General features: G+C 41.0%; 3 protein-coding genes across 5 annotated transcripts in view; all 3 read left to right on the forward strand.

Annotated features, from left to right (window-relative positions):
• Nucleotides 1-4,157, forward strand: part of tmem131l (transmembrane 131 like) — a 29,816-nt gene extending 25,659 nt beyond the window's left edge. For 2 of the 3 annotated variants that reach the window (XM_034231412.1, XM_034231414.1), the window contains exons 29-34: nucleotides 75-153; nucleotides 520-626; nucleotides 760-892; nucleotides 1,748-1,818; nucleotides 1,972-2,105; nucleotides 3,754-4,157. In XM_034231412.1, coding sequence (XP_034087303.1) covers nucleotides 75-153; nucleotides 520-626; nucleotides 760-892; nucleotides 1,748-1,818; nucleotides 1,972-2,105; nucleotides 3,754-4,086 — 857 coding nt within the window. In that variant the 3' untranslated portion in view covers nucleotides 4,087-4,157. The remainder of the gene's footprint in view (nucleotides 1-74; nucleotides 154-519; nucleotides 627-759; nucleotides 893-1,747; nucleotides 1,819-1,971; nucleotides 2,106-3,753) is intronic. The other variant, XM_034231413.1, reaches the window with a different exon arrangement.
• A 1,164-nt stretch (nucleotides 4,158-5,321) lies between these two features.
• On the forward strand, nucleotides 5,322-8,038 carry LOC117556193 (toll-like receptor 2). Its single transcript, XM_034231476.1, has 2 exons — nucleotides 5,322-6,230; nucleotides 6,474-8,038. The coding sequence occupies exons 1-2, from the start codon at nucleotides 5,594-5,596 to the stop codon at nucleotides 8,009-8,011; spliced, it is 2,175 nt and encodes a 724-aa protein (XP_034087367.1). The 5' UTR covers nucleotides 5,322-5,593; the 3' UTR covers nucleotides 8,012-8,038.
• A 2,038-nt stretch (nucleotides 8,039-10,076) lies between these two features.
• LOC117556147 (protein PERCC1) lies at nucleotides 10,077-12,887 on the forward strand. Its single transcript, XM_034231395.1, has 3 exons — nucleotides 10,077-10,157; nucleotides 10,265-11,077; nucleotides 12,846-12,887. The coding sequence occupies exons 2-3, from the start codon at nucleotides 10,280-10,282 to the stop codon at nucleotides 12,885-12,887; spliced, it is 840 nt and encodes a 279-aa protein (XP_034087286.1). The 5' UTR covers nucleotides 10,077-10,157; nucleotides 10,265-10,279.
• The last annotated feature ends 1,098 nt before the right edge of the window (nucleotides 12,888-13,985 follow it).

Here is a 13,985-nt window from a genome sequence, read left to right on the forward strand (position 1 = left end):
GGCTGTTATTATGTCACAGATGAGAATGGTTTTGATATTGTTTTAAAACAGATGTGTTGTTGTTTTCCCCCCAGGGGAGCCCATGCAGTACGGCGTCTACCCAGTAGAGAGAGACTGCTACCAGAACATGAATAAAAACTACAAGGCTCTCAGGTACTTCAGCAAACACACACTCACCCAGTTACTCACACACAACATTAGCCATTATGATGGCATGAGCCTGCTCAGAAACAGGTCAGTACCTTAGTATATGTTAGTGATTGTCAGCAAAAAAGAAACACTTGTTTATTTGCGTGTCAATTTGGACAAAATAAAAAATCAGGGGAAAAAAACATATGCAAAGGATTAAGAACTCAAATATAAGTGTTGATACATACACTCATGTTGCACAATAATTAAGGCAATGTTGATTTTCCACTGTAAAAAACATGATCAGTATTGTTTGTAGACGAAAGAAAATATTCCATTGTTTTTAATCCATCCCGTTTGTTTTGTAACTTTCGCTGTTTCTCTGTTCAGCATGAACAGCTTGTACCGTAAAGAAGTGTGCCAAAGCCCCGACCCCCCCGCGCCCAGCTTCGCTCCGAGTTTTGCTGCCGTGGCCGCAGGAGTAGACCGGAACATGGGTAAAGATATTCGTAGCAGATACATACTTTATGTTTTTTAAAGAAAAGCAAAGTCTTAGATAAACTTCTGTCTTCAACAAGTAAGATCTGTTACTTCTGCTTTCTAATAAAGGGTGGTTGTGTGCTCCCTCAGATCTGACAGGTCAGTATCTGCCTGAAGAGGCGTGGACCGCTCCGTCCATCCCCCTCACCAATGAGTTCAGATACAACACCACCGAAGCCCTGCCCTACATACCTCAGCCACCAACCTCCGCCTCATACAACGGGTAAGTGTTCCAGTGCAGGTTTGTTCAAATGAAGTCATCCATATTTTTATATTAACTATGGATGAAATGTAATGTTCTGTGAAAGAGGTCACTTTTTATGTCAAACAGCAGATAGACAATGTTTTTGAGAACTAATTAAACAAGTTTGGACCTTAAATAACTTGAAGAGCCAGTTGATTTCAAAAGGATTTGGATAAGACAAAAAAAGAGAGTGAAAAATACATGACTCCACATAAATGCCCGTGTCTGCCGGATGTGAAAAAAGGAACTTGATAAACATCACACTGTCATGTTAGATTTACAGTTGTCCACTTTTTGTGTGGTTCCTCTGCACCCAAAGTGTCAGAAAATAATCTGCTGCTGCGTTTTTAACATACTTCATATATTTATACTACTTCATATACTGTGTCTCTCTGATCTGTAATATATATGTACTCCTTATAAACCTCTGACTTAATGTATTCACCCGGGTACTTGCTTTTTACCAAAACTTAACCTTAAATAGTTTCTGACCAAATTAAAATGACTTTCGAATGTGTATCTTCTATTTAAAAACAACTGCTGCCAGGGTAATGTGTGTATGCATCTTTGCAACCTGAGCCCTGTATCTAAATGGCTAAAAAATGTCATTAATAAGATACTGTACAACTCTCCTGGCATGATAGCTGATACCGGTTTACACTTTGAATAATTACCCTCGTGTTGCTGCTGTAATGTGTCTTCGTACTATACTGTAAAGCACTTTGTACATCCGTGTTGAGAAGGGTGCTATATAAATAAAGTTTTACTTACTTACTTTGTGTTTAATCTGTCGCTGTTAAAGCCGTCCGTTTAAATGTTTCCTTTTTTCTGCAGGTTTACCTGGAGTAGTGCCAACAGCCAGTGCAACAGTCCCTACACCTACTGTGAGGAAAGGAAATACATAGGTACAAATCATGACATGCCGTTTCCTATTCATTAATCAAGCTATGTATTTGTACCACACAGTTCTTTATTTTTTTTTCATTAAATAAAACATCGACTCTGCTTAACTTAGGTTTCTCTCTATTGAAATAGTGTTTGTTCTAATCATCTCGTAGGTAATGGAACATTTCCAAGTGGTTATCCCGGTCAGGAGGTCCAGCATGCACACAGCAACCAGAGCAGCTGGAGTGAGGAGCCGCCGCAGGAGTCGCCCTCAGCCTGGGACACAGCAGCCTGTGTGGGCAGCAAGGTGAGGAGGCACGGTGCTCAAAGACTTTAAATCCAGCTGCTCTCCTGCTGCAGCTGGATCCTGTTAGTCATATTCAGGGAGGGTTCATTTAGGTTTGGGAGCAGGTCTGCAACTAACGAGTCCCACTATCAACTAATCCACAGATTATATTAATGATATTTATAAAAAGCCAGAAAACAGTGAAAAAGGCTTCCCTAGAGCTCAATGTGATATCTTCAATGGTCTGGTTTTGTTTTGATATTAAGTTGATTCATAACAGAGAGTTTGTAGTATAAAGACCAGCTCAACCTGCTAAAGTTGGCTATTCTAGTGTTCACATGTTCAGTTTAGTATCATGTGACACGACATTAAACTGACCGTGAGGAATTTGAGTTCTTAGTTACTTCGGATGCGTCTGTGCTGTGATTACAGTGTATGGCATTCCCACATGCATTGACACAACCGCACTTTTTTATTGTTGCATTATGAGAGTTACAGAAAAATGTACTTGTGAAAATTGAGAAAGTACACACAACGCATGAATTAGTCCAATCAGACAGCTTGTTGCTGCCTAAAGTACTGAGATGGTCAATATTATTTGTACCTGCCACCCCACCCCTGTGCACTGAGTGTGAACATGTATACAGCCAGATTAAATGCAAAACAGGATAATTGTGTGTACATGAAAATAGCAAAGACAGAGGAAGTTCTCATCTCTTTTAACTAATCTGCTGAAGTTGCCGAGCAGAATGAGGAACTGGAGTTTTGAGCACTTTTACCAGAATGTGTGTTTTTCAGCACATATACACAAATAGATTCAAACGCATAAATACAAACTGCAAATGCAGCTTCTGTTTTATTTATTTTAATAGCCCACATTTGTGGAAGTTGATTTTACTTCCCCAAGAAAGGCAGGTATCAGATACTTTTAATTTGTTTACTCTCAACCGCTGTTCTCAAAAGTTCTACCTCAAAATACCAGTATCCGTCTGGCTGAATGCTTAAGGTAATCGTTGAAGGGAAACTGTGTTATGACATTTAATAAAACTAAAACTATGATTAGTGAGTACTTAAAACTACACACACTAAAGTGGCACTTGCCCAAGAGAATGCATTTCAATCGCAAATGTTTCAAGCATTTTGCATCTACTTGTGCTCGATTTCTGTGCTCTTGCATGTTTGAGTCAGGTTACTGTAAGAAAAACCTACAGCAGTAAGTCATGGCTTTACTGGCTCTTATTTATTAAAAAATATATCTTATTTATATTGTATTTTTATATTTTGAGAGTGCGACATGTAGAAGTGGTCAGGGAAGTCAAAGCTCTTCAGCTGGTATCAAACAATGGACATTGCCTTTACATGGCATATGACATAACCACCATCACCAAAAGATGAGCATTTTTGGTGATGATGGAGGGAAACCAGAGCGAGAAGGTCATTTAATTTGAGCCGAAAAGGAGAGACTAGATTAAAATGTAGGGAAACGACAGCCAGGTCATCACTGCAGGGATCAGACAGCCGGTGGTAGCAGAGCACAGAGACAGGTGAGGTTAGAAAAGGTCATAGGCGTATAATACTTTGATACAGCTTTGGACGGCACATAAAGTGGCAACAATATCTCAGAAAAAGTGTCTCAACAAATAATAATCACCTCTCTTTCTCTTCGCAGCCATACTTCTCGGGAACCCGCAGCCTCTCCCCCATGTCCAGCCTGTTTGGATCCATCTGGACGCCTCAAAGCGAGCCTTATCAGAGCGAGCCTTATCAGAGCCACTTCCACCCTGAGCGCTCAGCCCCGATGTCCCCCGTGTCCCCCGTGTCCCCCATCACCCCGCCTCACTCCCCCTTCACCCGGGAGCCAGAGGTGACCTGCGCACCGATGCTGTACTCCAGCTTCAACCCCTTCGGCCCACACATGAACCTGGACATATGGAACTCTTCCTCCAACCGCAGCTCCAACTCACAACTCTCCAACGACTCTGGCTACTGTGGAGATGTTTAAAAAAAAAAAACAGAAAGCGGCACACCTTAACAATAATTGCAAGCATATAAAAACATGTTATGTAAAAGAAAGGAAATAAAAATGAATGTTCTTTTATCATTAATGGGGAAAATGTGAATATTCCTTCTCTTTTATGTTCCCATTTTCAAATGTTAAATGTTGTGAAAGGTTAAGCATTTGTTGTATATTTTTCTAGATGTTTTTGCAGTTTTGATCATAGAAAATAAAAAAAGGTTTTGTACTTGAAAAACAGCATTTTACTTTAGCTAGAAAATCTAGTATTTACCTTATCTGACTCCCTTCGTCTCTCTGTTTTGGCTGCACTCTTTGACGATGTCAATCACCTACCAGAGGCCATAAGTCTGTGCGTCATCATTTACTTTGCAAAGGTCAAGGGAACGAAGACGACGCTGCCCTCTAAGGTGTCCAATGGGAGAAAACATACTAGAAAACCTTCTTCTTGCTGGTGCCCAATGGCATGCAGCTGGTCCATTTATTTATTAGTATTTTGGCTGCCCCTCCAACGGCAATGGTTGTCTGTATGTGTGTATATATATCATACAGTCTATGGTGTACACATATATAAATATTAACTTTTTTTTATGAAAGAATAAAGTCAGAAAAGTAACAGACTCATACCAGGCTAAAGGTATCTGCAAGTTTGATCTGCAGATACCTTTAGTTCCTTCCTTTTAGGTAAGGAAAGAGCTAAAACAATGTATCCTGTTCTTGACTAACAGAGAGCTCCATTGTGGTTCAAGGTGCAAAAAAAGAAAATCGGGAAAATGCAATTCATCAGTCGTCTTTACCCGTTTGGGCAGCGTGACAGGGAGCTAAAGCTCTGCCAAGAAACGGATGTTTATATTCCTGTCACTCACTCTACTTCCTAATGTGTCCGGCTGCACGAGGGGGGGGGGGGGGGTGTGTAGAGAAGTGATGCTGAAACGTATAAAAAGCAAACATTTTTCTCTAATGCCCCAATTGTGCTGAAGAAGAAGAGATTTCAGCTGTGAGACTCCAGGACTCATCAAGGTATTTTTAATTTATAAGCAGAATTTATTCATATTTTATGATGTGGTAGATCATAAATTAATATTTAAAAATGCTATCACAAATACATTGGTTCGATTTGTTTAAATCAGACATGTACATGGAAAATAATGTTTGCTATTCTCAATTTTGAAACGTCATAAATATATATAAATAGTTTGGAGACAGAAACAAAAATGTTCTTTTCAATGTTATAGTTTCTTAATTGGTTTTATTTCAGGACAGAAATGTTTTTATTTCGCAGAGTTTCTCCGTGTTCTAATTATCCAAACTACCCTTGGGAAGATAGTCATTTTATACGTATTTTCTATGTTATAGTAATCTCAGATGATGTCAGAGTGATAAATATAACCTGTGTTATAATGTTTAGCTTCAGCTAACGATATTGTTAAAAAAAAAGAATCACAGATTGTTTTGCCCAACAGTTTGCAATTAAAGGTCTGATGGTTGTTTTTAAATGTTTTTGTTTTTAGGTACCAATATGAGATTCATGACATTTCTCATGTGTGTCCTTCTGCTGATGCATCAAAGCATCCCTCTCTCCAGACCACAGTGTCACAGCTGTGAACAAACGTCCTGTAAATGCTCGAGACAAAACCTGACAACGGTCCCCGCAGCCCCCTCGAAGCTCATCACTGGACTCGATCTCTCATTCAACAGACTGCAGACAATAACAAAGGATGACTTTGTTGCATTTGCCAGTTTACAGTCTTTGATCCTGAATAACAACAGAATCCATAAGATCCAGGAGCAAGCATTTGTCCCGCTGACTGATTTACAGAAATTAGACTTGTCTTTCAACAGACTGGATTCACTGTCTGCTGGATGGTTTGAAAGTCTTGCTTCTCTTCAGAGCTTGAATCTGTTGGGGAACAAATACAAAATGTTGGGTCGAGGCAATCTTTTCCAGCCACTGAAGAAATTAAAGATCCTACATATTGGAGGACCGGACCTTCAATCTGTCGGGAACAGTGACTTTTCTGGCCTCAGTGATGTTGAAGAGGTGGTTTTTGATGGAAACAATCTGCTAAGCTACACAAAAGGAAGTTTGAGACAAATTGGGCCAATTAAATATGTGAGCCTTGGTCTGAATGGCCCGTTTTCAAGAAATCTCACACTAGTAAGAGATATACTGTCTGATGTTGCACACCCTGACACAACCCTGACTTTTACTGACACATGGTTTTCCACAACTGAGCAAATATCCCCATTTAAATTGTTCTACGATAGCGGAACCACAAGTATTGTTTTTAAAAATGATACCATGACGTTTGCACCATTTTTAGCATTATTAAATAGTCTGTCCTACTCTAATGTAACTATGATGGCACTTGAAGATTCTAAATTATTAAGTCATGCTGTGGAGGAGGTGTTATCTCCCCCACAAATTAAAAGTTTTGAGGTAGTTGTCTTGAAAAACGTTGATATCCCTGAGTTTTACAGCATCCCTACCCGCTTTCTCCTGAACACGGTGAAAGCGGGGCGAAGGTTGTCTGTGATAAACTGCAAGTTGTTTCTCATTCCTTGTACATACTCTGCTTTTCTGTTAGTGCTGGAGTATTTGGACGTCAGTGACAACCTGTTAAGTGATATAGCTCTTAGTCAAATGATGTGCGATGGCAATGGTGGGTATAGGAGACTGCAAACGCTCAATATCAGCAGGAATCACCTGCAGTCAATCAACAGTCAGCTTTTCACCAAACTGGAGAGACTTAAAAACATTGACATGAGTGGAAATACATTCCAGGCTATGCCTGAGACTTGTTACTGGCCGTTAAATCTCCAATTCTTAAACCTTTCATCAACACATTTAACAAAAGTGACCCCTTGTTTGCCATTAAGTTTACACATCCTCGATCTATCAGACAATGACTTGACTGTCTTCAATATGAAACTACCATTTCTAACAGAGTTATACATTTCTAGCAACAAGATCAGTAGTTTGCCAGATGGGCGTTTATACCCTCTTCTCGCATTTCTCTCCATTCGGAACAACAATTTACAGACGTTCAGCAGCAAAAATCTAAATGATTACAATAATCTGAGCAGTCTGGAGGCTGGTACTAACACGTATGTCTGTTCATGTGACTTTTTAGACTTAATGAGGAGTGGCTTGACAAATCATCAAGTCACATTTGTTGATGGGTTAAAGTCGTACGTCTGTGACTCCCCTGACGCTGTGAGGGGAAAGATTGCGGCGGATGCGAGGTTGTCAGTCTTTGAATGCCACACAGCTTTAGCTTCTTCTCTACTCTGCTCAGGCATCCTGTTGTTCTTTCTGCTCGTTGTTGGCTTGTGTCACAAATTCAGCGTTGTGTGGTACATGAGGATGACCTGGGCCTGGCTGAGAGCCAAGAGGAAGCCAAAGTTAAAAAAGGGAGAGCTTGAGTATGACGCCTTTGTGTCCTACAGTGAAATGGACTCTGGCTGGGTGGAGGCACATCTGGTCCCGGAGCTGGAGCAGGTGGAGCCTCGTCTCCGGCTCTGCCTCCACAAGAGAGACTTTGTTCCTGGAGGCTGGATCTTGGACAACATCATGGATGCTATCGAGAAAAGTCACAGAACTCTGTTTGTCCTCTCTCAGAACTTCATCAGGAGTGAATGGTGCAAGTACGAGCTGGATTACACCCATTTTAGATTGTTTGACCACAACGATGACACAGTGGTGCTGATTCTGTTGGAGCCCATTGACAAAGAGACCGTCCCCAAAAAGTTCTGCAAGCTGCGGAGAGTCATGAACTCCAGGACGTACCTGGAGTGGCCTGAGGATCACGATCAGATCCCCAGGTTCTGGCACAGCTTGAGAACAGCGATCAAAAAACCTGAGACTGTTAATGGGAACGTTGTACAGTTTGACAATGTGGAATTAATTTAGGGTTTTGCTTTTTTTTGTTGCTTTTTTACACTGTAACTTTTGAAAGCCTTTATAGTTTGATAAATGTAACAAAGTATAAGTTTGTAATGTCTCAATAAAATATCTGTGTTTATGATTTGTGCCTCCTCATTATTTACAATATCAAAGCCACATCCAGGCACAGTGAATTAACTAAGTATGCATTCCCAATCGTCTCAGAGGGAATTGATAATCATTTATGCCATATATATTTTCAAAGTATGTACAAACTTTTAAAATATCTTAAATATATGCGTGTTTCTTACATTTGTAAAACAGCGCTGTTACAACCTTTTTGGTAGACAAATATCGATGACAAAACAACCGGTGATGTACTCGATAGCTAAAGGGCGATTGACTGAGTTTTTGAACCAATTATAATTGGTTCAAAAAGGAATATATATAATAAAAATATATATATATTTGACTTAGTCATATACTTTTGAATTATTATTTCATTATGATTAATTTTACAGACACGTGTGTTTATGTGAGAGAGAGAGAGAGTGTGTGTGTGTGTATGTGTGTTCATGTTCTTGTGTGCCTAAAAGCGTGTGTAATTCATTGTCAGGCTCTTGAGAGCTGACATATTGCCGCTATTGATCTTTAGTTCTAAAATCAACACAGAAGCCTGGATACTGATGACAGGCAGGCCAGGGGAGTTAGGGTGTCCAGATAACACACACACACACATTAATGCTCAATATACACATATAAACAGAAGCACATACACATATTTGCAGAGTTACAGATGTCTGCAAGGGTCAGTAAAATCTGGTGTACAGGACTTAATCAGTGAAACTTAAAATCATCAAATCCTTGCTTTCATGATTGACACGTCATGCACCTGCATGTTATTCATAACGTTTCTTTATTTTGTGTTATCTACTTTAAGTAAACTGACTATTTTTTCAAGTTTGCTGTTACTTTAAAGCTAGATTAAAGGGAAAAGCCACGTCATGATTTTTGGGATATCATTTAAGATAATTCTCTATGCTCTTTATTAACCGAATCAACAATGATTTGGTCCTTTCTATTTAGTGTTTGCATGTTTAAAATCCTGATACTGTGTTCCATAGCTCTATATATGCCCTAAAGCTTAAAGCACATCAATGAGCCACTCTGTTGCACTTAGTTACTGTCGTGTATGTAGTGATTGGATCCCACATATACTGCCGTGCTGGATTAAATATTTACAGGAGCCCCACATTTGTGTAACACCCATTGCTGAAATGAGTCCCAAACAAATGCCCTGTGTATCCCTGATTAATATTGTTAAAAATGTTGTTGACTGGTTGGGGAAAAGATGATATTAAGAGATGGACCAACAACAAAATAATTATGACAATAATACAAACCTAACCATGTAACCTTCTCTATAGATTGAAGTAAATGTATTTAAGCAGCTTTACAATGCAAGGTGCAAATCTGCTCATCCGTAGCAGTTTGTTGCTCGAGAGCACTTTTTACAACCTGAACTAAAAGCACCTGCGTCTGTGCTCCAAAGTTTGTATTCAGTAAGCCGGCCAATAGCCTCGGGTAACACTTATGGTGAATCTGTCTACAATAATAATTTTGAAGACAAGGATTGGCAGTTTGGGAGGTTGACTGTTGTGACTTTTATGTCATGTGCTCTTTTCACAGAACATTATAGTGCGTCATGTTCTGAGGATAGCAGAGCAGGCTGAACTCTATCCATTTCCTGATGTCCGTTCAGAGTGTTACCCTTTAAAAGTCAAAACAGCATATGATTTGATTTCATGCTCTTTTATCCTTTAACTAGCCTGATAACAGGGACGGAAAAAAGCAATGATGTGTGTGTGTATGTGTATAAATACTCTCCATCATCCCCTAGCAGAGGATCCATTAGCCTTGGACCCCCTCCCCGGTTGCCCAGTGATAAAGTAAACAATGTGTGTTTGGCCAATCCGGCATGCAAATATTTGTTCTGAAAGCTGCCTCATCAGACTGCAGACACACACGTCTGCAGCCGCGTGCTGAGGTATATATAAAGTGATGATTCTGACAGTCCAGTATTTCATATGCACACACACCTTCAGAAAAGAGGATCCCTCAACAGACCTTTCCTCTGACTTCAACTAATATTCACCTGAACCTCGCAGCTAAGGTAATAAAACATTTACTTTTACATTTAACTTTGAATTCTCAAAATATCAAGAAACTGCTTTTCTATTTGATTCTAACTTGTTTCCTCCTCTGTAACTATCTCTCCAGTGTTAACAAGACAACATGGCGGCTGGCGTCATCAGAAACTTCCTCCTTCAGGCCCCGATTCCATCTTACTTTCCTCTGATTTTCCAGCACTCTCCATGTACGGAAGATGAAGATGTGGAGATGCTGGAGGAAAAGCCAGAGTTGAGGGAAGATGAGGAGGAAAGAGAGATGGAGGAGGAGGATGAAGAGGACGAAGATGAAGAATCTGAAGCTCAGGAGGAAGAGGAGGAATGTTTGGAGGAGGTTTTCTTGAATCCTGCCTACTTCTCTTTGGATGTGACCAAGCAGCTGCTCAGGTTTGCAGATCTCATCAGCCGGGACGTCCAGCGGTACTTCGGTCGCTGCTCAGGTGATCAGGAAGCTTGTGACATCTACAGCGACTCGGTGTCCGTGAAAACCAGCGGTCGTCTGCGTTACTATGACGACCTGCTGAAAATTGCAAGAGCTGGAAGTCCAGAGGAGCCAGAGAACAGCTTGAAGACTTGTGCTGAGGATCGAGGAGACAGGGTTGCTAAGGGCAGCGGTCTGGGGCCCCTGGCTGAACTGTTCAAGCACAAGGGCCCGAGTCAGGTCCGCTGCAGACCCATGGTCCAGAGACATCTCCCTCTCAGTTTCTGGACCGAGCCGAGCCCTTGCTGCTCTCTGGTCAGTTTCACTAACTCACCTGACCTGACGCACACAAACAGTGACACACATTCACAGGACAACACAGATGATAACACACACATGCAATACGACCCGCTCACACACCACAACACACACACCCTCGACAGCACGCAGCTGGACTTCAGCGACCTGCTGGCCAACTGGGATGCCAACCCGGAGCTCACACACACACTGACAGAGAACACACACACACTGACAGAGAACACACACATGCAGCATTGAACACAACAGCCTGCTGGGACTGAAAACAACTCTATTTATGTTCATTTCAACTTTGATATTTACTTGTAAAATGTTTAATAAAAAAAAAAAAATCAATATGTGTTGTGCGCATTATATCTTATATTTATGTGTTTGAAAATCAAATGAAATCAAATCAAGTTTTATTTATATAGCACATTTATAAACGATTTTTGGTCGAGCCAAAGTGCTGTACATAAAATTAAAATAACCTACAGTAGAGACACTTTGCAGCAAATACAACAACACAGATTGTTCAGAATATCAGTATGAGAAAAACGACACCCTCTCTCCTTAGACCCTCACATCGTACAAGGAAAAACTTCCAGAGAAAAACCCACAGTTTAAGGGGAAAAAATGGGAGAAACCTCAGGGAGAGCAACAGAGGAGGGATCCCTCTCCCAGGACGGACAGACGTGCAATAGATGCCGTGTGTAAATCGAAGAGATAATACATTTTACAGCATATAGACCGAATGTTAGGAAATGCATGTGTCTGTAATAAGAAGATGAATCCAAAAAATGTGCCATATTAGGTAAATGGTTATGATTAGTCCCACAAATGTCAAGTTGCTTAAAATATGTCCAAAGCAAGGGGGACCAGACACATCTGCAGGAGCAAATAAAACATGAGCTTGCAAAATGTTCTGGTTTCCAGGCAAGGATATTGTTTCTAAAAAGAAAATCTATCGCTCTACAGCCAAGCCCACTTATTTACTTTATCATAGATCATATTTCCTCCTGTTTGTAATGCTAAATCTAATTTCTTGCAATTTCTTTCTTACTTTTATTAATTTGTCGTCCTTGTTGACCCTCTAGAGCAGGGGTGGGGAACCTTTTTCCTCTCAAGGGCCATTTCAATGTTTTCAACATCCTCCGGGGGCCGTACAAATTATTGACCTCTGCTTAGAAATACTAAAATCACAGCCCATTCATTTCAACTTTCTTTCATGCTGTGCAAAGAAAAAGCAACCTCTTAATCCAGATATCTCACCATGACTCACGCATGCACGTGCACGGTGTGGCATGACCACCAAAACAGAAAGATATGGACACAAGATGTGTGCCAATGTATTGAGTTTCCTATCCATGTGGACATGATTTAAGTGGGGGGGGGGGGGGGGCCTCACCTCCTCTCGGAGGTTTGGGGGCATGTTCCCCCGGGAAGATTTGTTTTTAAATGTTGAAGTTAAAAGCATCAATCTGGTGCACTTTGAGAGCAACATTAGGAGCTCTATGGATACATCTCTCAACACCCATTTGAAACAGAACTGTAAGCAGATTTTATTTTTCTTTATGGATATTTTACAAATCACTCCCCTTTCAAACTGTGTTCTTGTTTATTAATAACAACTTGTTGTTACCGTCATATAGTATTGTATACCTGTTTACTTTATTCTCTTGTTTTTGTATAACTATAATGATCATATAAAGGTGTGCCTTTACCTCACTGGTTGGAGAAAAAGCTTCTTATATTCGTTAGCATAGCTAGCTAACCAGATGCTAATAACAACAAAGTTATTGACTGTATGATCAGTATGACAGATGAGCAGATCGCCACTGGGCTTTCAACTAAAGACACAGCCACGCAAAAACTGCGGCATGTGTACGGCTCCTTATGAGTAGGCCTACTGCAGTTTCTGAAGTGCCGTCTGCGTTCTGGTGCTCTCCGCCAGAACTGCACCCCTATCCAGCGCCCCTATTCAGACGAGACATAAGAGGCTTCTCAATACTCAAATGTCCCCTCCTCGGTCCTCGGTCCTCCGGTAGTGACCCGGAAATGAATTTGATGTGTGAAATGTATGTAAATGACATGTCATCAGCAGTGCTGGAATTGGGCCGGTACTCACCGGTACGCAGTACCGGCACTTCTGGTTCTGACCCATGGAGTACCGGCACTTCTTGATCAGTACCGGCATGCTGGCGGTACTCCGGTACTCATGCACCGTGCCAGTACTCAACACTCTCCCGCCGTTCTTATTATACATCCATATATATATATACAGCCGCCCGGTACTCAGTAGATGCGTCATGAGGTGCCGAACGGACATTCTCATCGCTCTAACCGCTGGAGTTTCACAGCGGCTGTCAGCTGTTTACTCCTGTCATTCAAACAGAACGTGCTGGAGAGGGGGCGGGGCTTATCTTCTCCATGTAAATACTGTGGTGGAAACGACTATGTCAAAATTAACCTATTTGACCGTGATTTGATAGTAATACACGTTTCAAAATAATAATAATAATAATAATAATAATAATGCCGAAGTAACAACATACTGAAAACTGTTAGTAAAACCATGTTTTAATGCTTTACAATTTACATACCTAGATGCACGTGTGTTGTGTTTATGCAGTGCAACTCCCACCCAGTGGGTGGCTATGTAGAGTGATAGAACAGAGCAGGCACGCCCCCGAGAGAAGGAAAGCAAGTCACGTCACAAATTAGCATTTCTAAAATGTTAGCGTGGATTAATAAAAGTGCAAAAAGACAGCGGTTGTCGCCGGAAGAAACTTCAAATACAGAGAATGCTGTGCCTGTGTTGGAAATTGTGTCTGATGGGGAGCTTTCTTTGGTTGATCCTCCTGCTCCAAGTTCTAGTGCATTAGCATTAGCACTAGCTCCGCCGCCTCCTCCAGAGCCTCTAACGTTAGCTGCTGCTGGCGCAACTGCCACCACCAACACCGGGCAAAGCGATGCACCTGACTGCTGGACAACGGACCAGGTGCAATATTTTTTTGCAAGACCAATGCATGGCTCCTTCTTAAAGATAAGAAGCTAGGATGTCGGATATGCAGAGATGTCAAATCTTTGGGAA

Source organism: Gymnodraco acuticeps, unplaced genomic scaffold (assembly GCF_902827175.1).
Source record: "Gymnodraco acuticeps unplaced genomic scaffold, fGymAcu1.1, whole genome shotgun sequence".
Classification (NCBI taxonomy): Eukaryota; Metazoa; Chordata; class Actinopteri; order Perciformes; family Bathydraconidae; genus Gymnodraco; species Gymnodraco acuticeps.

Coding starts and splice junctions, on each gene's coding strand:
- LOC117556147 (XM_034231395.1), top strand. CDS start 10,280: ATGGCGGCTGGCGTCATCAGAAACTTCCTCCTTCAGGCCCCGATTCCA. Junction 11,078..12,845: donor ACCTGCTGGCCAACTGGGAT/GCCAACCCGGAG, acceptor GCTCTCCGCCAG/AACTGCACCCCTATCCAGCG.
- LOC117556193 (XM_034231476.1), top strand. CDS start 5,594: ATGTTTTTGTTTTTAGGTACCAATATGAGATTCATGACATTTCTCATG. Junction 6,231..6,473: donor TGTGAGCCTTGGTCTGAATG/GCCCGTTTTCAA, acceptor TGGCACTTGAAG/ATTCTAAATTATTAAGTCAT.